Source organism: Callorhinus ursinus, unplaced genomic scaffold, assembly GCF_003265705.2.
Source record: "Callorhinus ursinus isolate GAN/ISIS: 27379988/994484 unplaced genomic scaffold, GSC_fseal_2.0 scaffold41, whole genome shotgun sequence".
Taxonomy (NCBI): Eukaryota; Metazoa; Chordata; class Mammalia; order Carnivora; family Otariidae; genus Callorhinus; species Callorhinus ursinus.
In genome coordinates this window covers 382,353-408,753 of record NW_027397103.1, presented here as the reverse complement: position 1 = coordinate 408,753, position 26,401 = coordinate 382,353, and the positions used below count along the sequence as shown (strand labels likewise).

At 55.6% G+C, this 26,401-nt stretch overlaps 1 protein-coding gene across 4 annotated transcripts; it reads right to left on the bottom strand.

Moving 5' to 3' along the window:
- Window positions 1–14,026: 14,026 nt before the first annotated feature.
- Window positions 14,027–26,367, bottom strand: MMAB (metabolism of cobalamin associated B). 4 transcript variants are annotated; one of them, XM_073880969.1, is made up of 10 exons: window positions 26,187–26,366; window positions 24,962–25,023; window positions 22,469–22,562; window positions 20,473–20,530; window positions 18,292–18,364; window positions 17,972–18,069; window positions 17,552–17,616; window positions 16,555–16,637; window positions 15,806–15,865; window positions 14,027–14,384 (listed from the first exon to the last, which is right to left on the bottom strand). In XM_073880969.1, the coding sequence occupies exons 1-9, from the start codon at window positions 26,300–26,302 to the stop codon at window positions 15,810–15,812; spliced, it is 705 nt and encodes a 234-aa protein (XP_073737070.1). In that variant the 5' UTR covers window positions 26,303–26,366; the 3' UTR covers window positions 14,027–14,384; window positions 15,806–15,809. The 4 variants fall into 4 exon arrangements, with proteins under 4 accessions (XP_073737070.1, XP_025745107.1, XP_073737071.1 ...); XM_025889322.2 differs by lacking the exon at window positions 16,555–16,637 and having other exon boundaries at window positions 26,187–26,362; XM_073880968.1 differs by lacking the exons at window positions 14,027–14,384; window positions 15,806–15,865 and adding an exon at window positions 15,872–16,343 and having other exon boundaries at window positions 26,187–26,367.
- Window positions 26,368–26,401: the final 34 nt, after the last annotated feature.

Genomic DNA, 26,401 nt, shown 5'->3' with positions numbered 1-26,401 from the left:
GGCACATAGGCTCCCGCCGTGGAAAGACGATTCAGAGGAAAATACAACAGACACTCAAGTCTCAGCGGTGAAGCAGAGTTAGTAGCGGTTGACAATGTTCTATTCGCTTCCAGTTCTGTTTTGAGAGGTAGCACGTTTCAGATAAAGCTCAGGTCACCTCCAGCACCACCCAGGCCCTTGTCCCTCTCACCCACTTTTCCAGAGGCAGGCATCACCCCGGATTACGTGTTTTATACAGTAACGGATACAATAGATGTGTGTTCATTGAAAACCATCCACATAACTCACAAGCACATGAAGGCAAATTTTACAGCTACATCGGGGTCTGTGTGGCTTTGCTCCCTGAGGATCGTACTTGCAGGACACACAGCCCTGTGTCATTCTGTTCAGCCCACATTTACGCTCAGCAGAAAACCCATCTCAAAACCGGCCCCTTTTTCCAGCTCCACCTTAGTTGGCTTTTGCCCTCATCCGCAGCAGCTGCGGCCTCCTGGGAGTTCTCACCAGCCGTCTCCGGCCTGGAGCCCCCAGAGGGTCGGAGCAGGAGGCTGGCCCGTTGAAATCCAGGCACTCAGACAAGAAGTCCTGAAAGCCTGACGGCCCTTTTATAATAGAATGCCTGGGCACCCAAGAGGAGTTGTGTGTGCCGGGTTTTCTCACGCGGAGCATTCATACCGGCGAAGGAAAAGAATCAACCTCCCCAGATACGCCGGCAGCGTGTGAGACACTCCCACCTAAAAATCCAAAGCCTCGTTCTGTGACATTTTGGCCTTTACAAATTATCATGGCAAAGAGAAAGTTCTTATGACTAGGAAAAACAAGTGGGTTTTTTTTTTTAATTTATTTAAACGAAAACAATTTTAGTACACAACTTGCAAGTGCCTAAGAATATTGAGGTCGGACACAGTTTGAGAAGCACTCCACCATGTTTGGGACTGCAGCAAAGCCATCTGCCGGTCTTTGTCCTGTTGACTTAGCAGAGGTCGCGCTGCTAAACGTGTGTGGCGGGGTTATGGACAGACCAGTTATCTCTGAGGCTGGTTCATCTGGAGATCCAGGCCTCCCTTAGGCCTCAGACCTACTTCCTGGAAACTTCGTAGGTCAAAGAGCCGCTGAAGAACGGTACTGTGGTCCGTTCGGTGCATTTTTCAAGAAGCCGAGCAAGGGCTCAGGACCACAGAGACGCGTGTGAACCCTCCCTTCCTGGTTTGGGGCCGGGATCGGCCTGTGCCTCCTGAGAATCTCGGTGCCCACTCCCGGGGTGCACAGGGATTACATGGAGCATGTTGACCTGCACCCCCTCAGTTCCTGGCACCAAGTCGGCATCCGACATTAGTCCTCTTCCTACATTTGCTCACCCTGCACTAGAAGAAAACGGAGCTGCCTGTGGCCTGTCCATCTGGCCCTGGCCCAACTTCCAGTAGCTTCTGCTGCCAGTGAGAAATCGTCCGCGGTCTCCCAGGGAACTTCTGCAGACCAGCGGGAAGACCCTCTCCCTCCTCCACGCCACGAGGCGTTCCCAGCTGGCGTGGCCTCCAGCCACCTTACTCACACACACACTCCCGGACGCCGGACGGTCTTCAGGGTCAAGATGAAGTCGCTTGCTCATTATAATCATCATGAGAGCTAACATTTTTTACAAGCCTGTGCTTGCATCGCCACTGACTCTGGAGCCTAAGCCCTCGGGGCTCTGAGGGCACTGGACAGAGCAGGCTTGGAGCCTCGGGAACTGGGTTCGTGTCCCAGCTCTGCTGCTCATTGGGAGGCCGGGGACAAGGCCCCTGGCATCCCTGGGCTGTACCTCCCACCATGCAATGGCCTGTGCCAGGCCCTCTGAGGACAGTCGGTGATTCATGGCCAGTGTAACTGTTGCCATTATTTTATTCCAGAGACCTAACTGACGTCCTCTCTGGAATTTGTTTTTCAGACTTCTTGCAAGGAGGCCTCCAGAGGTGTTAACAGGACATCCTGAGGGGCTTCTGCTGGGCTTCACCCTCAGCCGCGGGTTTTTGGCTCCTTTACCTGAGCCCTCACCAGGTCCTGAGCTTTCACCACGCACTTCAGCCCAGCCTCTCCCCCAGCCTGGGACCAGTAGCCACGTTCCCTTCACGGTTTTCCCAGCCCGTGGCAGTTGGGTGGTTTCTGAGCCATAGGGAGACTCAGAGACTTGGGTAGACCAGGATGGGATCTGTGTCATTTTCCAGACCCTCCACCAAGAAAGCCAGACAGCACCCAGTGATGGCAGGAAAAACGCCACTGAAGATGTGACCTGCTGCTCTGACCGCAAAGAAGCCTGCAGGGGATATCAAAACCTGAGCTTCCCAAACATCCACACGCCCACGAGGCACCAGGGAGATCCTGATTCAGCAGGTCTGGGGGCGCCCAGGGTCCTGCATTCCTGACTCAGGAGTCCGCCACAGCCTGGCATTAAGGCAGGTGGGGTAAGACCCTGAACTTGGCATCAAAAACTGGTTTGCATCAGCTGAGTGACTCTGGACAAGTTTCCAACTCCCTGAACCTTCTTTCCTCATCAGTAAAATCGCCTCCAATACTAGTAACCCTCCTGATGACCTCACAGACAGCTCGGGGTGGTGGGGTCACACAGACCCCGGCGCCAAGCCCAGCCCCGCCTCTCACCGGCTGCAGGAGCTCCGACCACCTCTCCCAGCCTTGCTGTCACCCGAAAAACGGGCCTGAGTCATACCCTAAAATGCGTCTTCATGGTAATGGGACAAGTAGTGCTTCTGAGTCAAAAGAGGGGTCATCTGTGTTTAGGGAGAAGGGGGCCATAGAGGATGCGTTCCTTCATCTTCACCTGGAAAGAGGGTTTGCCCTTTGGAGACAGGAAGGGAGGCATTTGGGACAGAGGAAGCAGCCAGACCAAAGGGGAGGTGGTGAGCAGTGGGAGTCACATCCCATCTCACTGAGGGCAGGAATGGGGGCGTCCTACCACAACCAGTGGTTGTCCCCTGGACCTTCGCCACGAGCAAAGCACTGCGCTTGGCCTTCTGCACAAGTTCTTCACGTTCTCCACCCTGGGACCCAGGCACCAGAGTAGAACCAGTCCATTTCGGCGGATGAGGATGTGGAGGTTCAGAGAGGTGGATTCACCTACACGAGACCACACAGCTAGAAAGCACCAGAGGTAGGATTCGGCCCTGGGTCCCTGTGATGACAGAGCCCCCTTCAACCTCCACTAGCTTTGCTGCTGCAGGGAATAATCTGTGCTGGACACCCCGTGCAGTGGGGAGTGCTAGTGTGGGAGAGCTGGGGAGGGTTAGAAGTCGTTGGGTGCAAGCAGAGACCGAGGGGGTTGTGAGAGAGGGGTCCCCAAGGGGGAGTAGGGGAGCCTAAAGTTGAAGGCAAAGAGAGAGGGGGGAGGGGTGGCACCTGACAGTGACGCTTTGTCCTCTTGATACATTGCGTGCTCTGGGCACCTGTACCAAACATCAGGCTCTGTGACCCTCTCCCCAGCCTGCTTGTGTCCCACCCAGGGACTCTGTGCCGGGAAGGGAGTGTCACCTGTGTGGGGCAGTGAGGGTCTGCCCTGCAGCCCGGGTGGCCTTGTCACCATCACAGATGATGCCCGTTGGACCCGGCAGTTGGCGGGTGTCCCAGCCAGGAGCCAGCCCGGGGAAGCCAGATTGCCTGGGAGTTCGGGTTTGCCTCTGTTCATCCGAAAATAGACAACACAGGCTGCGCCAGGTGCTGGAGGCACAGCCAGGAAGAATGGGGACACCTCCCTGCCCTACAGCGCTCACTGTGAGGCTGGCGGAAGAGGTATAACTAATCCAAGAGAGGTGCCTGAGCACATACTGTGATCACGCCCCCTAGAGCCACCCTGTTAGGATGCCCGCTTCACAGCCAGGCAAACTGAGATTTGGAGACAGCAAGACCCTTGTCCAAGGCCCTAGAGTCTGTCAGTGGCAAAGCCAAGATTCGAACCCTGGTTTGCCATGCACTCCAAAGCCCTGACCAAAGTTGGAGCAGTCAAAAGAGGAGCGGGGGAGCCTTCTGGACGATGGGATCAAGATTGAGCAAAGTCCCAGCAGCTGTTCTGTCTCTTTCTGCATCTGGTGCTCACCCCTGTGCCATCTCCCCTTGAGGGGACTGCTGGAAACAGAATTGCACCCACTTTGCAGGTAAGGCCCTATAACATTTTTTAAGGACTTGCTGAGGATCCCAGAGCTCTCGTCTCCCTGAGTCCTGGCAAAACTGGGAGAGGTGACAATCTCCGGAACAGCACCATTCCCAGCTACAGAGGTAAAAGTCAGAGCTGGATTGGATTGAGGGTGTACCTGAGCAAAAGGGGACCCGCTCTGCTGTTAGCCTTGCCTCTACCTCCCCCATCAAAGCTCCCCAGGCAGAGGCAGGCTGCAGGAGTTTCAGGACCCTCCCCCACCACTTCCTTAGCTCCTCATTCCTATCCCAACAAGCGGAACCCTTCTCCTCACCAGGTGAGCCAGAGACCCAAGGAGGACAAGGTCAATGCCCAGAGCGCCTCCTTCGTGCATCTAGGACCACGATCCATTTGGGATGGTGGTGTCTTCTCTAAGAAGGCCTTGCCCCTCAGCCCTCAAACCATGTTAATAATGACGGTGAACTTGCCACTGCTTCCACAGCAATGGCCAGAGTTCCTTGGTCTTCCTTCTGGGCTGGCTGTAGCAGTGGCCCCTGGTGGACAAGCTGGGTGGCTTGTCCTGGCAGGTTCACACTGTGAAGCCATCGAGAACAGTTTCCATCAGCTGGGGTTCTGCCTTATGGAGACCGAGAAGGGATTTATTGGCAGGTTTCAAGGATGGGAGAACCAGAGCTGAGCCAGAGCGGGAGCCAGGGCCGTTCAGGGTTTTAGAGAGCAGACGGCGGCAGAGCCTCTTCGGGACTCGGCAGGAAGGGCTCAGCCCCAGCCAGGAACCCATCCTCGTTCCAATCATGCCAATCTTCAGGGAAAGTGCAGGGAAAGAGAAAAGACTGAGCAAGGCTCTGATGTCTTGCATTTATCCGTTCAGTAAATGTTGGGCACCTGCTGTGTGCCAAGCACTAACTAAGCACTAGGGTACAGTCGACTTTGGGAGAGCCAGACACTAACAGGAAACCCATAAGATCATTTCTGATGTGTTGAAAACAAGAGACACCCCCCCCATGGAGATTGTATCCCATTGGGAAAAGTAAATCCCCCAGAGGGAATTGAGGCATGACTATGAAGAGAAGAGGAACTGGATGAGGGGGTCCCCAAATATAGATATCCACAAGAGGGTTCCTGCCATTTTTAAGACTTCGAAAGCCTGTTCTGGTGCCCAGGGTGGTGGCAAGGATTTGGGTTCTGGAAGTAGATTAGACTTCATATCTGGTCCCGGCTACTTCCTTACGTGACCTGGGGCAAGTCACCTAACCTTTGCAAGCCTGCAAAATGAGGTTGATAATTCTTCCCACGTAGGGTTGCTGTCAGGTTACGTGAGGTCAGACATGCCCCACACCTGGCATATAATGAGCACTCGATTTACTTCCCAAATACTTGATCACGTCCTGGGTGTGGGGTGTGGGGATGCATGCGTGCAAGGTGGGTCACCAAGCCTGGTCCTTGAGGTTGGGGGCTATGCCTGTTGACCCTCCAGCATATTCCATTACAGCTTTATTCTTTTCAGTTAGATTGTTGAGTTTAGATTTTTCTTCTTTTTTAGATTTTTTTTTCCACTATTCTCTACACCCAATGTGGGTTGTCAACTCACAACCCCAAGATCAAGAGTCGCGTGCTCTACCAACGGAGACAGCCAGGCGCCTTGCCATTACAGATTTAATATCATTCCTGCCTGCCTTCTTCTAGATAAGATTTACTAAGGTACCTAACTACAGAACTGCCCTTTCTTCCTTGAACCACCCCTCAAAACTCCCAACACACGCTGAAGAAATCCTCCTCCTGAAACACCCCACATTTCCCCAGGGTGTGTGTGCTCTCTTGTTGCAACAAGACCATCTGACGTTGTTCAACTACAGGTGCGCTCTTCGGGGTCTTCAGTGGGAGGGCGCTGCAAACCATAAACAAAAATGTCCCCCGAAACAAACTGTTTGCCTCCCCTGAATGCAGCACCGCAGGAAGGGGAGCTGGATCTGGTGCCAAGCACAGCAGGAAGCAACCCCACAGGGAACCGAGAGAAGAAACAGCCAAAGGGATGTAGCTTCTAGGACACCTGCCTGCTGACAGGAGCGGGCGGGGGAGGGACGATTGTGGCAGAGGCTGGGGGTTGGCTGGGAGATGGGAGGTGTCACACTATTTCTCATTGGTCTTAATCTTAACTTTGCATGCTCTAATGTGAAATGTAATTACAGATTCTGAATTATGGTGGCGAGCTCATCAGGGCTGACTCATCAATTAGATTTATACGCATGTGCTCCTCGGAGATCTATGACCCTGATGTGTCACCTGGAAGCTCTGAGAAATCTGTCCTGCCCGTTCGCTGTCTTGGGGAACCGTGGGGTCAAGAGAGCCATTTTGAGGGCCAGCTGGGAAGGACAGTGTGACCACTATCAGGAAGCCTGGAGACCATACATGCCTCTGAAGTCCCCAGTCTTTGAAATCTGTGAGGGCCTTGGCCTAGGAATTCAGAGATGTCAAATACACATCGGAAACCGTGCGAGGCATCACTAATGGATTACCAGCACCTTCTGCTGCATGGGGACCCAGCCTCGAGCTCCTTAACACAGCCTTCCAGGCAGCCCCTACCAATCACCGTGCATTGGCACTTCTTTCCCACCCCTGGGATCAGCCCGTCCACTGTCCCCGCAGAAACATAATCGGGAAAGGAAGCTGAGTTTTGACGCAGAAGCCCCAGGTTGAGTGCTGGTTTTGCCACTTGCTGACTGTGGCGCATTGGACTCATCACGCTACCCGCTGGGGTGCCACTTTGCCCAGGTGAAGGTAGGGTGGTAATCCACGGTGAAAATCCACATAAGGTAATCAGTGGGAATGTCCTTTGTCTAAATCAAGCCCCATACAAGTTACAGATGCAGCAACCAACAGAGGAGAAAGAAGGATGAAAAGCGGGTGTGATTACCCTCCGGGGGCAATCCTCAGTGGGGCTGTGATCAGCTTTCTTCCCTCCTCTGTTGCCCTACAACGGAAGCCAAGCATCCACATTCAGACCGCACGGGAGCTGCGCTCCAGGCAGCCAGCCGGCTCCGACAGAACGACCAGGCACACACTCTCCAAGGCTTCTAGACTTTGGGCGGGCCCCGTGGCTTTGGCTACCAGAGGGCAGCCGCCTCTCACTCCAAACATCCCAAGAGAGGTAGATGATTTATGACAGGCATGGCAAGCAATTGTCAGCTTCTTCTCTCTTCTGCACTTAGGTTTATTACACAAGTGAGTCTCTGTCAAATCCAACCCAAATACATTGTTAAAGAAAAGGTTGGAAAACCCAGACAAACAAAAATGAAAGTGAAAACCACCCACAGTCCCATGATTTGGAGGCATTATTAACACATGGAACAGATCCTTGCCTATTTCTTTCCTGTGATGTATATCCACACACCTATTTCTTTTTCCGGAATTAGGTCATTCTGTACTATACCATTGGATAACTGGGGTTTGGTTTGGTTTCGTTTTTTTCCACTTAAAAGATGGATGCCTTTCCATAGTAATAAATAGACACCGTCCATTTCAGTAGTTTTGTGCTTCTTAGAGCCCCTTATCGTTCAGTATTTTCCTTATTTGACAATTAGCTCCCTATTGTTGGACACAGCATCCAGTTTTTCACTGTAATGAGCAGCTCTGCCGTGAAAAAAAATCCTGCTGGCTTCACCGATGTATCTTTCCTTTGGAGCAATTCTCGGACACAGAATCGCCAGTCCATAAGGACGCACATTTCCAGGCCTTTCGTATATGTTGCCAAATTGCCCTCCCGCAAGGTTGTCCCTAGCTCCGATCCCCCCAGCAGTGGAGAGTCCACGTTTCTCTCTCCCCGCTTAAGCCTGCAGGTGGAGAGCCACAGGCTCAGAACTCTATCCAGCTGCCGGGTCCTGTGGCCGGACCCCTGAGGGTCCTCAGAATCAAGTTCTTCCTCTCCCACTGGGCAACGCGAAGTTGGCCCAGGAGAGTCCGTGGCCAGGAGGGGGCAGGGTCCTGGTGCCACCTGGAGTGGCCACCCACAGACCCCGACCCCCTTCCTTTCTACCTACACGCCCCGATGCCTTTTCTCGAGGTGGGCTGCCCACACCTTGTGACGGGACAGTGAGCTTTTGAGCTATCATCAACCTTATTTTCCTCTACAGCTCCTACGGAGTTAACAGATGTACGCACGTCTGAGGCAGTCATGCGGCAAGAGACTTTGGGGCCAATCCTTCCCGTTTTGACAGTGTGTAATCGAGGTGAAGCCATAAATTTTATAAACAAGTATAAACGACCCTTAGCAACATATGTCTGTTCGACCCTTCCAAGGTGATCGTAAATAAAGGCACCTGCTTGCTGGGGGAGGGACGTGGGCGCTACAGATGGCCAGTGGTGAGGGCCGACGGCTCTGTGCCTTGGGAGCATCTGGTGGGGGACAGGTCACCCCGCCACCCCCAGGTCCTAAGTCAGCTGGACGGCTTTCCGCCATTTATTCAATCGTTTCTCCAGCCTGCCTTTGCCCTTATGCCCCCCGCCCCCCCCGAACTGGTGCCTGCTTCTCACCCTTCCCCAGAGAGGTAGCTTGTAGCAGGGGCGGTAGGGTCCCCTCCCCCGGGGTTTACGATGCCCTCTTCTCCTCCCCGCCCAGTTCATTGTCAATGGCGGCGGTGGCACCACTGTCCCAAGACGGCCCCCCCACAGGAATCTGAAAACTGGGGTTCTTGTCCCAGCTCCACTGCTGCCCACAGGGAGACCTCAGGCAGCTTGAGTCACTGTGGAGAGGTAAGAGAATGCTTGAGGCAGACAGATGCAAGTTCAAGTCTGAGTTTGGCCACGGGCCAAAGTGCTCTCTTCCTGTGCCTCAGTTTCTGTGTCTACATCTGAAACAAAGCTACTGATACCTACCTGAGGGGGCTATGGGGGGGGGGGGAGCGGAGTATGTGCTAATTGCACACGCAGGTTGCTCTCATATTGCTCAACACAGTATTCCTCGTATTGCTCAAGAAGAGCTCAGTAAATGTCAACTGTTTATTAGGATATCATTACAACCATCACGTCACCCCAGCAGATCCTGTGTGATTCTGAGCAAGTGACCTCACCTCTCTGGGCCTCATCGTCCTTACCTCCGAAATGGGGAGAATACGTGCACAGACCTCAGTGGGTTCTGAGAAATAAGACACATCAAGGTACACCTGAGCATGTAGCTGAGTGTTGAGTAAATGATTAGTCGTGGTGTTGAAGGGCGTAGAGCCCTGATTTCAAGCCTAGCTCCATCTCCTAGAGCCACGTGACCTCCAAGCTGGGCTGGTTTTTCACCTGTAATTTGGAGATGACAGTGATGTTAATAGTACCACCTTCATGGGCTTTTGGAAGAATTAAATGAACTATTGCATGTAAGGTGCTTAGCAAGATGCCTGGACACAATCCCTACTCAATTTGTGGTCATTATTAATATTTATTTCTATATTCTCTCTTGGCCTTAGTTTTCCCGTCTGTAAAATGGGAGCAGTGATTTCTGAGATCCCTTCTGGCTCTCATTGCTCTGTCACTGAGTACTTGGGCAGCATGGTGTCCCTGGAGCCAGGGCCCCTGGTCTGACTGGGACCAGCCCCCCTGGAGGCCACCTGTGTACCCAGCCTCAGTAAGTCCAAACCAACTGGGGGTGCTGCTTAGTGGTCTTCTGAGCTTCACCCAGGCCTGCGCTACTTGAAAGTGCTTTGAAAAGAAGACACAACTCAACAATAGCTACATTTTTTTTCTTGAGCAGCTCCCATGTGCCAAACCCGTGGGCTTACTCCCTGAACCCTTGGAAGCTGAATCATGAGCCCCAGTCATAAAAGATAAGACTGAGGCTCAGTGAGGTCAAACAATTTACTCAAGGTGGCTCAGCCAGGAAGCAGCAGGGCTGGAACTTGAATTCAAGTCGTAACAACAACAACTATAAAAACAGTTAACTTGGGGGGCATGGATGGCTCAGGCATTTGAGCGTCTGACTCTTGATTTAGGCTCAGATCGAGATCTCAGGGTCGTGAGATGGAGCCCCATGTTTGCCTCCATGCTCAGCATGGAGTCTGGTTGAGGATTCTCTCTCCCTCTCCCTCTGCCCCTCCCACTCGTGCTCTCTCTCTATCGAATAAGTATATCTTAAAAAAACAAAAAACAGTTAACTTGCCGGGGGCCATGCTAAGTCCTTTAAAAAAAAAAAAGATTACTTATTTTAGAAAAAGAGAGCATGGAGGGGCAGGAGCAGAGGGAGAGAGAGAATCTCAAGCAGTCTCCACACTGAGCACACAGCCTGATGTGGGGCTCCAACTCACGACCCTGAGATCTTGACCTGAGCCAACACCAAGAGTCCGACGCTTAACCAACTGAGCCCCCCAGGCGCACCTGAGTCCTTTTAAGTACTGCCTTATGTTGATCTCTCTTAATGGCCTCTATCTATGGGGTAGATATTATCGTCCTTCCTGTTTCACAGATGAAGAAGCGAGTCTGAGAAAGATGGAGTGACCCGCCCAGAATCTTGAAGCTAGGAAGTTTCAGAGCTGGTCTTGAACCCGAGTCGGCCTGGGCCGAAGCCCAGCTGTGTGTCGGGCTGTTGTTCACTGCCCTCCACGGTCGGGAGCATCAGAGGCCATCCAGCAGCCTCCCTGGCCAGGCCTGAGTGCTGCTTCTCAGGCTGCAAGGCTGGAGCTCTGTGGGGCTGCACGGGTTATTTTAAAGTGGGGATTCTTGGGGCGCCTGGGTGGTTCAGTCGTTCAGTGTCTGCCTTCGGCTTGGGTCATGATCCCGGGGTCCTGGTATAGAGCCCCGCATCGGGCTCCCAGCTCAGCGGGGAGTCTGCTTCTCCCTCTCCCTCTGCTTGTGCTCTCTCTCTCTGTCAAATGAATAAAAATCTTAAAAAAAATAAGAAAGTGGGGATTCTTACTTGGGGCTTCTGTGGACTTGCTCTAATTGTACACATCCTGTGAACATGTGTGTGCGCGTGCATCTTTCTCGGGAGAGTATGCACGTAGCCTCCATCAGAAGCGTCTCAAGTGTCTGATTCTGTGGCGTATGAGAGAACACGAGGGACATCCCCACAGCCTCAGGTGTCCCCAACCTGACTGTCCCCTGCCTCTGCTCGGGCTCAAGCATGGCCTTCCACGAGGGACTCCCAGAGAAGGAGACCGCACGCCCACTTGGGCTGCAAAGGTGAATGGTCTCAGTAAGCAAGACTGGGCCAGCCTGGGTCCAGGATTGCCAGGGAGACTCCCGAGCCCGGGCAAAGGCAGGCAGGGATGAGCCACAAATCCTTCCTGGTACTGATTTATGTAGCATTCACGCGGAATTTGTTATACAAGGGATTTTATTCAATTGAACTTGAAGTGTGTCTGGATTCTTAAAGGTTCAGTAGTGATAACGGACAGAGCGATCATAAAACTGGATGGGCTGTCGGGGGAAGGTGTCGGGGAGGAGGCGAGGGTGACATTGCAGCTGACGGGGGATTCGGAACCGGGACGTTTGTCATTGGGAGGTGTTACAAGTTTGGGCTGAGAAAATTACTCGGTGAGAAATGCACATTAACAATAGCCAGCAGATAGCAGTTAAGGGAAACTAGGTTGAGGAATGAGACAGCAGAATCTATTAGCGTCTGATATTGTTCTCGGGGGGCCCAGGTCGTGATTAAAACGGCTGTCAAGGGGCAGTGGGGGTGGGGGCGGGAGAGTCGCAAGTCCCCATCCCGGGGCCCACACCTTGGTGCTGACGCCCTGAGCCTCGGTTTTCTCCCCTGCTGAGTGGCTGTTTCGGGGTTGCTATGAGGTTTGAACGAGAATGCTGTCCCTGGTGCCCCAAGATCGGGGCCTGGCACGTGGTTTAAACCCCTCCCCGGCGCTGGCTGGCGTGACGATTATGTGTGGCTCTCTCCGCTGCACTACCCAACCACCAGCTACTCTCTGCAGGGCACTAAACGTGTCCCCGGGGGCCGGGCAGCGCTGGGGGGAGGCAGGCGAGCCCGCGTAGGGGAGCGCCCAAACCCCCAGGAATCAAGGCAAATACAATTTTCACGTGGTATTCTAAAAGATCAAAGTCATGCAAAAGACCTATGATCAATGAGGAATCACAGGTTTTTTAATTTTTATTTTTAGGTAATCTCTCTGCCCAACGGGGCTCGAACTTCCGACCGCGATCAAGAGTCGCACGCTCCTCCGACTGGGCCAGCCAGGCGCCCCGAGGTGTGGAAATTTTCAATAAAAGCTGCCCGCTGTTTCTTTCCCGGCCCTGCCCTAGCGTGCAAGGGGGCCGTCCCTTGCGAGCGTTGACAGCGGTGTGCAAACAGATCGGGCACCGCAGGCCTCATCCTTAGTCGTGTGTTTTGACAGTGGAGCTTTGTGTTGACGTTTCCCACTAGGTTCCAGACACGGGAGGCTATTTTGGCGAGTGCAGGCGTGCACGCAGGGGTACGCAGGTTTCCTTTTGCTTCGGGCTCCACTGTGGCTCTGTAAGGCCCTGCAGACGCGCCAGCGCGCCAACCCAGTCCGTTGTCCGGGCCCGCAAAGCAGGCCTGCTGCTTTCCCCAGGCTGGCCACGCATGCGGCCCCTGCAGAGCTGCCAAGTCGGCCCTGCACCTGGGCCTGTGTGAGGGGATGTCTGCCCTCGGGAGGAGGTGGCTGAGGGGGGGCCTGGGGACCCGGAGAGAAAAGAGCGAACGTCAGGCCTGCACCGCCGCAAGGGCAGGTGGGGCCGGGATTTGGCAAGAGGCCAACTGCTTTGTTTCGAAGCCTCACTTGATGCTGTCTTTACTCAAACTGCTCCTCTCGTCCTTTGTAGGGTGTCTGACCACCCCTAGGAGCCGGGGGGGGGGGGGAATGTTGTTCCGCTATCTACGTCCTGCTCCTTGCAGGAAGATCCGGAGTGAGTGGCCTGGGTCGCTGCGAGCTCCCGGGGTGCGCACCTCCCTGGCCCGGCCTGAGTGCTGAGCCCCTCGGTCGTGCTGGTGCCGCGCTCCGCTCCGCTCCCCAGCACTGAGTGCCTGCCGAGGCCCAGACCTGGCGCTAACCACTGGGAGGGCCTTCGCCTTCACCCGTGCGCGCCGGCACCTCGGCCTGCCGGGAACCGAGGGAGCGAGCCAGCAGGATGCCATGCACCTGTTCCTTCGGCAAAACTCGCCGGCACAGCGGTGACAGTGAGAGCCCAAGTCTGCACGTGACCGGTGGTCGCTGCCGTCGCGGAGCCGCTGGCTAGGACAGCCAGGGTGAGCAGGCTCCCCGAGCCCGAGCTGGGGCCTGGCGCTGAGCAGGGGCTCGGTGACGGAGTGAGAGCCGCACAGAGTCCGCCAGGCGTCTGGGCCCTGACAGGTCGCGAGAGCCTGCCCTTCCCGAGTCATTTCCTGCAATTAGCGGCGTGCAGTCTCCACATTCTCGGGCCGCCTCCCTGCCCTGCATAAATATCCCCTTCCCAAGGACACAGCTGGCCCTGGCAGGGTCGTTTGGGGGGGAGCAGGGGTGACAAGAGAAATAAAACACAGCCGTGGCACGGATCTCAGAGGCCGAGACCAGCAGAGAAGGAAGTCCTCCTCTGAGCAGTGCTGTGCTCTCACCAGGGTCTCTGCCCCTTGTCCCTCAGCCCCCCGCCCCCCACCGAGGGAGGAAGGCTCCCTGCCGGGAGGGGGGGGTTCTCTGGACTGCACTCCTGCCACACGCACCTCATGTGTCTGCAGCTGTCCTTCCCCCGACACAGGCGGGGAAGGTGGCTCAGAGGGGCTCGAACTTCCAAACCCTGTGTGCCTTCCCCTTTATGAACGTGACACTTACAGCCCCTGTGGCATGGCTAAATCACAGTTCCATTTCCAGGGGCCTCTGGTACCGCTCCAAATCCTTACACCACCTGAGCCCGCAGCGGAAGGGCTCTCTCAACACACGCACGTGCACGCGCACATGGCTCGAGCTTTTCCCACTTTTATTTTTTTTCTATGTGGCTCTTCCTTGCACAGCAATCACTTTACCTTATTTTCTGCAATACCGAGTTCATTCGTTCCCACTTCCTCCACGACCCGGGAGAGCCTAGGGGAGCAGCCAGGAGTCTCACCCAGCCCCCTTGGCTGAGATCTTCAGGAATCAGGACAGGAAGGACAAACTCTTCACCTCCGAGGGGTCTGCCAATCTCCCCCTTTGCTCCCCCTCTGCATTATTTCCACGTGCCTCAGGCTCGCTCTGACGGGTCATTTTTCTTGTATATTTCTTCCTGATTCCCCTCTCTCATGGCCGTGTATCTGGCTAACGTGAAGAGATAGTCGCTGAGTCTGGAGGGGCAGAGAGAAGTCAACGGGATGATGTGAAATGAGAGATCAATGCTAACAGGGTCCTTCCCATATTAGCCTTCAAGGAGGAAATATAAATCACACGCCCTAGGAGCACTGGGCAGGACAGCGCGTGCTCAGCCAACTTGGGCTTGATGGATGGCCCTCCAGGCCATTTTCTGTAACTCTGGCGTCAGGGCTGGGGCAGTTCCTGCTGCATGAGGCCGCTAACTCCACCCGGCCTCACAGGGCTGATGGCTTTGGGCCCCTCCTGGGCTGCTTTCTGCACCTTCCAGTGGCCGGGATTGAGACACCCAAAACTGAAACACCCAGCCTGCCCTTAGGGTGCCTGCAGTGAGTTCAGGAAGCCGCCCACCTCTCAACTGTCCCCCACTTTTCTTGTTTTCATGCTGAGCACCGACCACCACCCTCCTCCACCTCTCCCGGCCCCAATCCTACTCTCTGAGGTCAGCTCCATGCTGGGTCCTGCTGGAACCTTCCCTGACCCACGCCCCCACTGGGATCCAGCCTCCCTCCTCCTAATGCCTGGCTGTCTCTCTGGGGACAGGGGTTGGGGGCAGCAGAAGACATTCTGCTCTGGGCGTCCCCCATTCCTGGGGGGTGATGACATACTTGCAGCTATTCTGCTCAGCGCCGCCTTCCTTGCTAAGGGAACGAACTGGCTCAGCCCACACAACCCTACGGGACTATAATGTTCCCCAAAGGTCACTACTATGAGAATGAATGGAACCTTCCTCACTCCCTTCGGGCCCACCCACCTCCCAGGAAGAATGGAGCTGGTCAGGTCACATCCCAGTGGGAAGGGTGACCACAGCGAGGGGCCAGGCCCTGGCTGTGAAGTCACTTTCTGGACACCCAGGACAGCTCCCAAGGACCCCTGGGTTCTCAGCCTGCCCCCGGGCCCTGACCTTGCCCACACTGGGACTGCGTGAGCCAAGGCTGCAACAGAATCCAGTGGAGCCTCCCGGGGGCCAGCCCAGCTCACTGGGTCCTGCTCGGGGGCCCTGGGCTCGGATGGCCCTGAGCTGGCTTGGCCCAGCTATCTCTTCTCAGTTCACATGGCCCCCGGGCCTTGCAGGGAGGGCCCGAGAGATCCCTGCCTGAGCTCCCTGGTCCCTCAAACCTGAAAGCGGGCCCCTTGGTACACACTGTCCCTTTGTTTTTATGTTTTGTGCCACCGGTTTTTATAATGGTCTCTCCCAGTGAGACCTTCACCTCCCCAGGGACAGGGACAGTGCCTGCCTTGTTCTCAGTGGCATCCCTGTGCGGGCTCAGCACCGGGCACGTCGCAGACCCTCCATGGGTGTGAAAGGAGTGAAGGAGTGTGTGGGGCCCCTGGCCTTATTGTTACAATGGGCCTAGTTTTTCAGAGGCCCGGGACTCCCCGAATTCCATCTGAGTACCTGTTTAAGAACTTGGCCACATTAGCGTCCGTCTCACCCATCTGGACAAGAGGTAGCACGCTGGAAGGAGAGGAAACCGCATCACATACATTCCGGGGGCCCCAGGGCTGCGTCCCTCACCAGCGCCTCCAGAAGCCCGAAGCAGCTCCTTGCCAGTCTGGCTGCAGACGTTCCAGACAGTGGACTGCTGTCTGCCCTTGCTAGGCCCCTTCTGTGTGTCCCCTCTGCCGCAGAACCCTTGCTGGGAGGTGCTCCCCCCCAAACCGAGGCTCTGGGTTTGTGGCCCCTGCCCAAGGGGCTTTTTCATCCCACAGGCACGTCTCCACCTCCCTGTCCAGTGTACTGAGGACCCATCCTCCGCTCGACTAAGCCCCATCGATGGGCCTTTGGGTTTCTCCAATTTTTTGCTATTATGAGCATCGCCGAGGTGGATGGTTTTGTACAAACGGCTAATTTGTTCTTTTGAGGCCGGAGCTCTGTCACCCAGGATCTCTCTGGCAAACCACTTCATGAGCGATGAAAGCTTTATGATGTGGGGCTGTGGACAGAGCTCAGGGTTGGACTCTGCTCGGGACCAGCCGGCTGCCTGCCCTGGCCAGGATGTCACCTCTCTGAGCTCCAATTTCCTGGCTCCCGTATGCTGGGGGCTGCCACCCCCTCTCTGCCCAGGTCATCATGAGGCATCAACGGAAGAAGGAATAGGAAGTGCGTAGCACAGCCCTGCCAACTGTATCAAAGCGGTGCCTTACTTCCACTTCTCTGTAAAGCCAGTGGCAGCCGGTCTCTGAGTGGTGTAGATGGAGGCTTTGCAGTGAGCTCTTTTTCAGTTTCTCTGAAAAGGCTATCAGGAGCTTTTGGGGGAGGCCCTGACTCCGCGTCGGAGGTGTCGGCACAGCGGCTGGCTGGTCTGTGGAGAGCCTCCCCGCTGAGCCCCCCACAGCCATGGGGGCTCCTCTGGGCCCTTCTCTACCCAGCTGCCAGCAGGGTCCCTTCGTGTCACCCCATCCATGGCTTCCTGTGGCTCTCAGGACAGAGGCACATCTGTCCCCTCTGCGTCTACGAGGCTCTGCCCGGCCTCTGGCCTCATCGGGCCCCACACCCTCTCGCTCTGGACCCAGAGACTTGGCCTCCTTGGTGTCTGTTCTGTGCGGGGCCACCTCTGCCCCTGCTGTCCCCTTGCCCTGCACACTGTCCCACCCCGCCCCCCATGCCTTCAACTCCTGGCTCACACGGCGTGACCCTCCCTGTGCCCACGGCATGTCCCCCACAGCCCCGCCCACGGTGTGGGGTCCTCCCCTCACCTCGGCCCAGCTCCGACCGCCCCGCCTACATCAACCCCCAGGGATGCGGAGCCAGGGCACAGGGGAGGGGGCGTGTCACCGGATAGCCTTTTGACTTTAATGCCTCGTGGGTGGTGGAATTATCAATAACCAGCTAAACCCACCAGGGCCTCCTCCTGGCCTCCTACCCTGTTCACCCGTAAGCTCTTGTTTCTCTAGAAGCTCTGCTCTTGATGTGGTGACATCATCTGTCATTTGTGGGCTCCCGGCTCACTGTCTCCCCGCGGCGACGCAGGGCTCTGAGGACAGAGACCTGGTCTGGCTGGTGGCCGCCCAGGACGGTGAAGGTGGCAGGTGGAGGTCTGTCGATGGCCAGCCGGCCAGCTGGTCGGCACGGAGCCAACCCCCGCCCCGGGCCTACCTGCTGCTCTGAGCAGCCCCCCGCCCTCTCCCTCGGCCCCCTTACCGTCTCTCTGCTCGGCGGCACACGGCCCGACAGACGTGTAGCGCGGAGCTGCCCTTGCCTCCGGACTGGAAGGAGAGAGTGGGTGTTGGCGGGAGCGGGGGGTAGCGGGGTGGCATGGGGGGCGGGGCAGGCGTGCCCACAGCAGACAGATGGGCCAATAGGTACATAGGGCCCCGCACCCCAATGGGCAGTGTTCTGCTTCCAGGGGCCCTGCAGGGGCACACCTGCTGGACACCCCCCTCCAAAGGCAAAGTGGGCAGGGGTGGGGGGGAGACTGGCAAGGCTCTGGAGGGGACTTGGGAAGCTGGGGGACAGCTTCTGTCACTGGCAAAAATTAAAAGAGGGGACTTAGTCAACGCCTGTTTCTGTGAATACGCCTGGCTGGCAGCCAACCCCCGGGTGAGACCCCTCGGTACCCACCGGCAGAATAAAGGCCGTGAGCGGGGGCAGCTGGCTGGCATACTTGTCGATCCACTGCTCCAGCTCCAGGATGGGCCCTGCCTCGAACACGGCATGTCCTGAGGCATGGGGAAGCAGAAAGACATGGCCATGAGACCCACGGCCCGCCAGACCAAGGAAACCGCCCCTATGTCCCTTCTGCCCAGGGGCTCTACAAACCCCTCCCACGGGTTCGGGAGGTCCTTCCTTCTCGGGGCCTAGGGGCCAGGCAGCCGGGGAACCCAGGTGACACCCAGGACGGAGCCCCACCCCCTTGGGCCCTCCAAACACAGAGAGATTACTTAAGTGAGCCTCCCTGGCCGAGGAGCGCGGTGTCGCCAGGGCAGAGCCGACATCCTGCAGCGAGCACTGGATCTGGGAAGCGACAGAAGGTGAGAATGAAGATCCACTCGTGGCCCGCCAAGCAGAGATGACGGGACTCCTCGCGCAGAGGGGCTACCTGACGCCACCAAGGCGTGCAGGGTCTGGCCTGACAGGGACTATCCGGTCCTTTGGCTAGCCGGCACTTGGAGGCCAATGCATTAACAAAGTCGGCCGAACCTTCCGCACACCTGCCTTGGACGCCAGCTCTGTGGAGAGGGGCCCTGGGTCCCTCGGGGATATCTGGGTTACCCCGACGAGGAGCGACAAGCGCCCAGTGATGGCCCAGTGATGATCTTCTCACCTGGTCCTCGTCTCCCTCGGGCCTGGGCCCCGTGAGGTTTCTCCTTTCCTCTAAACTGCCAGCTTTGGTTTTCTGACCTAGAACAGCTCAGCCAAGACACCAAACGTGACAGTGCTTTCTAAACCATAAGGGACAAGTATCTGTGGGAACGGGGTCACCCCTGCGTGACAAACGCCCCACCGGAGCCTCTGCCAATGACACCCGCAAGCACGGCCTCGGACGCTGTGCCTAGCCAGAGTCTACTCGAGCTGCACGGGGGGCTGTGGGGCGGGTGGGGGTCTGCGGCCTCGGTGAAGAGGGCCACTTGACGGCATGCCAGGAGCAGGACACGGGGGAGCCCACCCAGCGGCGGACCGGAACCCGCCTTGGGCTGCCGCTTGGGCGAGTTACTCGAGCGCCTGGTGTCTCTGGGGCTTCCGGTGGGAGGCAGAGCAACAATACCCCGCCCCCGTGGTTGGCCCCCTGCAGCGTCTGCCCCCAGGACTGGAGGGAGCTGGCACCAGTTTGGGAATTGGACCCCAGCTCTGCTGATTCCCGGCCCGGGGAGCCTTGGGCCAGTGGCCCTTTCAGAGTCTCGGTTTGGCCCCATGCAACGTGGATACAGACCTCCAGGCATGGGCTTCTGGGAGGCCAGCAGGGCCCGGGCAGCCCAGCGCTCTCCCAGGTGCCCAGCGAGCAGGGCCCTGGTGAGGCTCCCGGGTGAGAAAGTCAGGGTCCGCACCCTCAGGGGGTCCAGGCCAGTGGGGAGAGGCAGACGGATCAGACCATCTGACACTCTCTGTGGTGCCCGCGGGAAGCCAGGGGGCCAGCCCGGGCCCCGGAGGAGGCGATGCCGCAGCTGTGACCCACAGACAGGAGCCTCAAGCACAGGTCGGCTCGTCAGATCACTGGCGCCCCTCCCCAGCCTTTTCCCTTTGCAAACTCCACTCAGAGATGAGCACAAGATCTAGAAATGACCGCGGTGGGTATGAACAGTCCTGCACCGTGAGGCTACAAGCCATCCTCCAGCGCACAGAAGGTGCCTCGTTCACAGAATGTTCCAGCAGTTGAAGCCTCCCATCCTTCTGCAGCCCCCTCACTGCCCTCTGTCTGCTCCCACGAGCCTAAGTGGACTCCGGCCTGGCCTGGAGGACTGAAGCGGGCAGGGCTGACCCTCCAGGGAGCAGCTCCCAGTCTCAGCTCACCCTGTAGACTGTAACCTTGTCCTGTGCATTCTAGGGGGCGTGGCTGTCTCCACTGTTGAAGTCCTGTCTGTGGGTCAGAGCCTCCAGGCTTCCCAAGGAGCAGAACACGAATACGAACGACCACAAAGTCCCCTGGCTGAGGGCTTACTGAAGCTGGCTTTCCCAGCTTTCTCCACCCTGGGGCTGCTGACGTTCGGGCCCGAGGCATCCTCTGGTGTGGGGGCTGTCCTGTGCACGGTAGGACATTAGCTGCATCCCTGGCCTTTGCCACCTAGATGCCGGTAGCGCCCCGCCTCCACGTGTAACAACCAAAAATAACACTAGACATTGCCGAGCGTCCCCGGGAGGGCCCAGAATCGCCCTGGGTCAAGGCCTCTTCACTTTACACTCCCCCGCAGCCCCCGCCCCGCCCCGGCCCCGGTGCTATCTCATCCCTCGCCTGGGAGGATGACGTGTGTCCCCATTTGGCAGGTGGAGAAACTGAGGCTCCCGGAGAAAGACTGACTAGCCCCAGGTGGCACAAAGAGGAAGAGATGGTCAGATGCCAAATGCAGTGACGGCTGCCTGGCCACAGGGACAAATATCCCAGCGTGGGGGGCAACACTGCTACTCACTTTCCGAAGCTCTTCAGCGAATGGGTGGCCTTTCTCTGCGATGAATTCCAAAGCAAACCTATGAGGAAAAAGAAAAGAATCTGCCTCTAACATAATGTGCCTGGGCCCTGCCTTACAGAAGGCAGCAGGTTCACCCGGTGCAGGTCATTTAGCTAATACAGCTCTTAACACACGCGGTGGTGTTCTTCTTGCTGACGGGAAGAACGTCAGAAACTCTCATTTGGTTATCGGGTGTGTGTTGCTCAAAATGCCTTTTCTTATACTCATTACTGATCCAGCCGATGCTTCTTTCTTCAGTGCCTGCTCTGGCCCGGTCCAGGCAGTTCAGCGTGAGCGCAAGGGACACAAGCTGTGTTCAGCAGGACAGGGAGGTGGGAATCGGGTATCACGTGACCGAATGTGAAGTTGCAAACTGAGGTCAGTGCTCTGGAGGAAAGGGCCAGAGTCCCGAGAACCTTGGCCTTGGCTGGGGTTCAGGGAGGGCTTCCTGGAAGAAGTGGTGCTGGAGGTGGGACTTTGAAGGCTGAGTAGGAGCTCCCTGGGAAGGCAGGTGGGACAAGGAAAGCCAAGCACCCCAGGTGCAGGTCAGGACCCCGGCTCCTGCCTCCCCACAAACTCTGCTACCTCTCTCTGCACCAGGCAGGGTCCTGGCAGGGAAGAGTCAGCGGCGCATTCACAGGGTTCTTAGAGGAAAGGCTGGTGAGGGGACTATGAACAGAGTGTGGGAAGAGTTCTGGAAACGGACAATGGATGGCAAAGATTAGCAAAAGCAGGGGCCTGAAGCGGGGGGGGGGGGGGCACTGCCCGGAGCCATGCAGCCGGCCGGGCGAGAGTCACCGGGGAGCAGGGGCAGAAATGCTCCCACACCTGTCTCCACCAACATTCCGTCTCCTGCTGGTGCCTCCCATTGGCTGGACCCACCCGGAAGCCAGAGGACGAGGGCCTGGGGGGGGGGGGGGGGTGTGTGTGAAAGCGTCACCACATGATGTAGGCTACCTCCTGGGCAGACCAGTGAAGACAAGGGTGGAGAACGGCCTCAAAAGGGCCAATGAAGAACCACCAGTGCACCTTCATAGTCCATCTTACAGTCAGAACTAAAGACACAAACGTGTCATTTGTCATCTAGTGTGGGACAACTCTGCAGGCCGGACACCATCTGCCCTGAGCACAGCAGTATCCCCCTGCCTGGCACAAAGTAGGTGCTCAGGAATATCGGCACTAAGGACGTCCCCATGACGCAGGCCAGGTGTCGGCCCCTCCTCAGTGCTTGCTCCATCAGGCCCCCACCGCCCGTAGATGCCCCTCTAGTGTGGGCTCCCCGGCCCCCTCGGACCGCGGGCTCCATGGAGCATGTGGGCTGGGGTGCCCTGCTGAGCCGTGCCTGGCACATGGAGGTGCTCGCTCACGATCTGACAAAGAATCCACAACTGAGATGTCCCCCGTCTCCTGCCCACACGGACTGGGGGCCGACGGCTTGCTGATTTGCTCATCCTAAACAGCCGATGCCCACCTCATCTTCCTTCCCCTCTGCCCATTTCATCCTGTGCCTCACCTCCTGCCTTCACACACAGACCAAAGCGTCTGCCTTCTCTACTCTGCTGGCAGGCCCTCTGACCCTCTGCACCTGCCATTATCTGGCCCGAGTATCTCACCTCGCCAGGCCTGTCACTGAGAAGCGTACTCGCCTGGAGGGTGGGGGAGCCAGGGACAGAGGGGCAAGGCGGCTTCACATGTGTGGGACGGATGCCAGGCAGGGGCAGGCAGGGGCAGGCAGGGGCAGGCAGGGCAGGCAGGGCAGGCAGAGCAGGGAGGGAAAGGAGCCTGCAGCCCGGGAGCCTTGTGGAACTGACCCCAGGCCCTGCACTGCCAGGCCAAGGCGGGTTCCTCGAGGGTTGGCAGCCCGGGGGACCAGCCAGCACTCTCGAGAGCTATACGTAAACTACACTGACTGATGCCAATTCAAACTCAACCTCAAGGCCAATCCCGTCTGCCTTACCCAATGGCTGAACTTAATTCATCCGTAGTTCCCACGGCTTCAAACACTTGGTCATCTTTAGGTCTCCTTTCTCCAGTGAAGGTGCTAGAAAACCCTGTGAAAAAATGTTTAGCCACTCAAGTTAAGATTTTTTATTTTTTATTTTCCTAAAATGCTCTTTTTTTTTTTTTTCTAAAATGCTCTTTTTAAAAAACTTTCCACCTGAAGTAGAACATATACACAGAAAAGTGCTCAAATCATAAGTGTACAAGCTGGGGGCGCCTGGGGGGGCTCAGTCGGTTAAGTGTCTGACTTCAGCTCAGGTCATGATCTCAGGGTCCTGGGATCGAGCCCCGCGTCAGGCTCCCCGCTCAGCGGGGAGTCTGCTTGAAATTCTCTCTCTCCCTCTGCCCCTCCCCCCGCTTGGGCTCTTTCTCTCTCTCAAATAAATAAAACCTTAGAAAAAAATTAAGTGTACATGTTGATGAATTGCCACCACCTGAATATACCTGTGATCAGCACCCAGATCAAGAACTAGAATCTGATCCACATCCCTGAAGCCCCCACGTACCCCCTTTCAGTGGCTACTCCTAAGGGTAACCACGACCCTCACTTCTTTCCTGATATGCTTTTATTTTAAGCCTCAAAATCATGGACTAACCATCCTGCTAAAGAAATGAGACATGGAGATACATACTATGTATACGTTACAATTATATTTCACGTGAAATCGAAGTCCTCTGTATCTCTGCCTCGGTCACAATTTGCTACCATTCTACCCTAACCACGGGAAAAGAGCAAACCTGCTCCCCACAGCTGGGAGCGCCGGCCTGGCGCTCCCAGGTGGGCTGTGGTGGTCTCCTGCCGGAACTCGAACGAATTCACAGAACACCATCTGGTGGTCCCCACTCGGACTGTGACACATCAAGACCAAAACAAGAGCCTCCATAATCATGTCTGAGCCCAGAACACTGTCCAAACTGTAACAATGACCAAACACCCCCATGTTTGGTGTCCCTCTGGCCAAGGCGAGGGACTGCTGCTCCTTTATCAATTATAGCTTCAGCCTCTCTTTGTGTCTCCCACCTTCCAGCTAAAAGTGATTTAAGAAACCCAACTAGAGAATTAGGCCTGCTTCCTGACAGCCTCCAATCCAGAGCACAAGCCCCACTTCCTGGAACTCTCCCCCAATCACCTAACATAAGCCCAGTCCTATAATGAGTCCTTTCCAGCATCTTCTCACTGAGCGCATGGTATGCCACATAAGGAGCTAACTGACCCAACCTGACTTGACTACATTGTCCTCAGAGGTCTCTGCTGGAGGGCATCAACACTACCTTCTGTTTGTTGTCCCTAGGCACATTATCTTTCCTTTTTTTTTTTTTATTGTGGTAACATATACATAACATAAAACTTACTGTTTTAACCATTTCTAAGAGTACAGTTCGGTGGCATTAAAAACATCCTATGCATGTCGTTTACACTTTTACTGCGTAAGTACAGACCCCCCCCCAAATACACATACACTGGTGATCTGCACAGTTTTAAACTTTAGAAAATGTGTCACACTGACATATTCTTCCACATCTCACTTTTTTCTGTATGTTATATTCTGGTACTGTTTATTTCTTTTAAAGATTTTATTTACTTATTTATTAGAGAGAGAGGGTGCGCGCACCAGCAGGGGGAGCAGCAGAGGAAGAGGGAGAAGGAAACTCCTCGCTCAGCAGGGAGCCCAATACGGGGCTCAATCCCAGGACCCCGAGATCATGACCTGAGCCGAAGGCAGACACTTAACTGACAGAGCCACCCAGGCGTCCCATTCTGGTATTGTTTAAATAATCAAAGTAGTCTATGCTCATTACAAAAAATTATAGGATAGAATAAAAGTATGTACCATAAACAATGAAAACCCTTCTGTTCATTCCCCTCTCTCAAAACTCAATCCTCAATCCCTCTCCCAGGTAATATTCCAAGATGTAAGCTTCCAGAGTATTCTATGCCTATCTGAACACATTTGTACCTACACACATAAACACACTTCTATCCAAGTGGATTTCAATTATTTGGATTGTTCTGCAACTGGCTTTTATCACTTAATATATCTTAGGCATTATCTTACGCATCTGGGGCACGCCGGTGGCTCAGTTGGTTAAGTGTCCGGCTCAGGTCATGATCCCAGGGTCGTGCGACTGAGCCCAGCACTGGGCTCTGTGCTCAGAGCGGAGTCTGCCTGGGATTCTCTCTCCTTCTCCCTCTGCCCCTCCCCCCACTCGTGCGAGCGTTCTCTCTCTCTAATAAGTAAATCTTTTAAAATACGTATATTTTTAAAACACACACACACACACACACACACATATGTCTTAGGCCTCTTTCATTTCACATCACATTTGATGATATTTATTGAGATTTACATAATTTTTAATGACTGAACAATTTGGCAGAACTTTAAGATAGAGCTGACTATCTTTTCTTTTTCTTTTTCTTTTTTTGCATGTTTCACCCACCCCCTACCTTTGTCTCCTGTTTTGGTGTATATCTTGGGGATCTTGGGTGTCTTCAAGGAAGACTGTGACCTGATGAGAAATAGACATCACGACGTGGTGAGTGGGGATGGCTTCCCCAGTGTGACACCTCCCTCAGTGGTCACAGCTTGCTGCTTGTAGCCTGAGGGGCAGCACCAGCATCTGCCGGCATCTCTGCTGACATCATTCCCCTCCTTTTCTTCCTGGTGCAGCCCTTTGTGGGCAAGTTCTGTGTCTTGCCCACATCCCTATCTGCAGAGTAGCTCATGCTCAATAAATATTCACGGAAAGAGTTTACTGATCACTTTCCATAGTCTCTGCCCTGCGCTAACTGATTGCTGGCATTCTCCTGGAATCATTCCTGGAATCTTTCCACAGCCCCAAAGATAGGAACTATCTATGAGCTTCATTTTACTGTTGAGAAAACTGGAGCTCACAGGATGAGACTTGCCTTCCCAGGTCACCCAGGAAGGAAGATACAGGGCTGGGATTCATGCCCAAGACTACCTTACTCCCCCCACCAAACTCTTACTTCCACCCACCCAAACTCTTCTCCTCTCTTCCACCAAGTCCAGGCTTCTCGGAGAGAAAGCACTCTGGGCCACTTCCATTCTATGAAGCTTCAGGTATACTCAGGAATGACGAACTGCTAAAACAGAGTCGAGTTCTGGCATTTTCAAATAGCAACATAACACTTTTAATACAGGCTTCCACACTAAAACATGGCATTAGGAAGTTACTCAAAACGTTCAATTACTGGATCTATGAAATGTATCGATCCATTATCAATTCATGGTACTCTGCAGGTTCTGAGGTCCAGAAATGGGGTGCAAGTTTAAAGGTCTATGATGACAGCCATCTTCAGATCGTGTTGGTCTGTCTCTGCGTCTTAAGGGATAAACTGCCTTGGAGCTACGTCAAAATCTGAACTGAGGCCCCCACCTGACCGTGAGGCCCGGCAAGATGGCCCTCCCGGCCCCCGTGGGACTTGCCCTGCCCCGACCCCTGACAGCTGGGCTTCCTTCGGACTTGGCGCAAAGAAATCTTGGTCTCTGGCTTCCAAGGTGCCCACGTGGCCACGTGACCACTTAGGACCAAGAGTGGACGTCACCCGGCGGTTGCTACGGTGACCTCACAGCGGTGTGACGTCACCATAGCGACGACCCCACAATTTGCGGCAGGTATCCGAGTTACCCTCCCAGCCAGGCACTCACCCGTCCCCGTCTTGCACGCCCTGGGGGCGGTGGCTCTGGAAACGAGGACACAGTAGCCCACCGGCGCCGACACCCCCGCGCAGGCCAAGGCGGCCTCCCAGGCCCCACACAGCCATGCGCCAGGCAGCTCGTCGGGGGCTGACCCCGCCAGGCTCCCGTCCAGCTCCCGGAGTGACTCCACCTACCTCCGGCCGCACCACCGCTCACCCCATTTT

Bases quoted from the DNA above. Each gene is read 5' to 3' on its own strand.
- MMAB (XM_025889322.2), bottom strand. From the start codon at position 26,302: ATGGCTGTGTGGGGCCTGGGAGGCCGCCTTGGCCTGCGCGGGGGTGTC. The intron at 20,531-22,468 runs GTAAGGCAGACG...TTTTCCTCATAG, and splicing joins GAATTAAGTTCAGCCATTGG to GTTTGCTTTGGAATTCATCG. The intron at 18,365-20,472 runs GTGAGTAGCAGT...GTCGCTTCCCAG, and splicing joins TCGCTGAAGAGCTTCGGAAA to ATCCAGTGCTCGCTGCAGGA.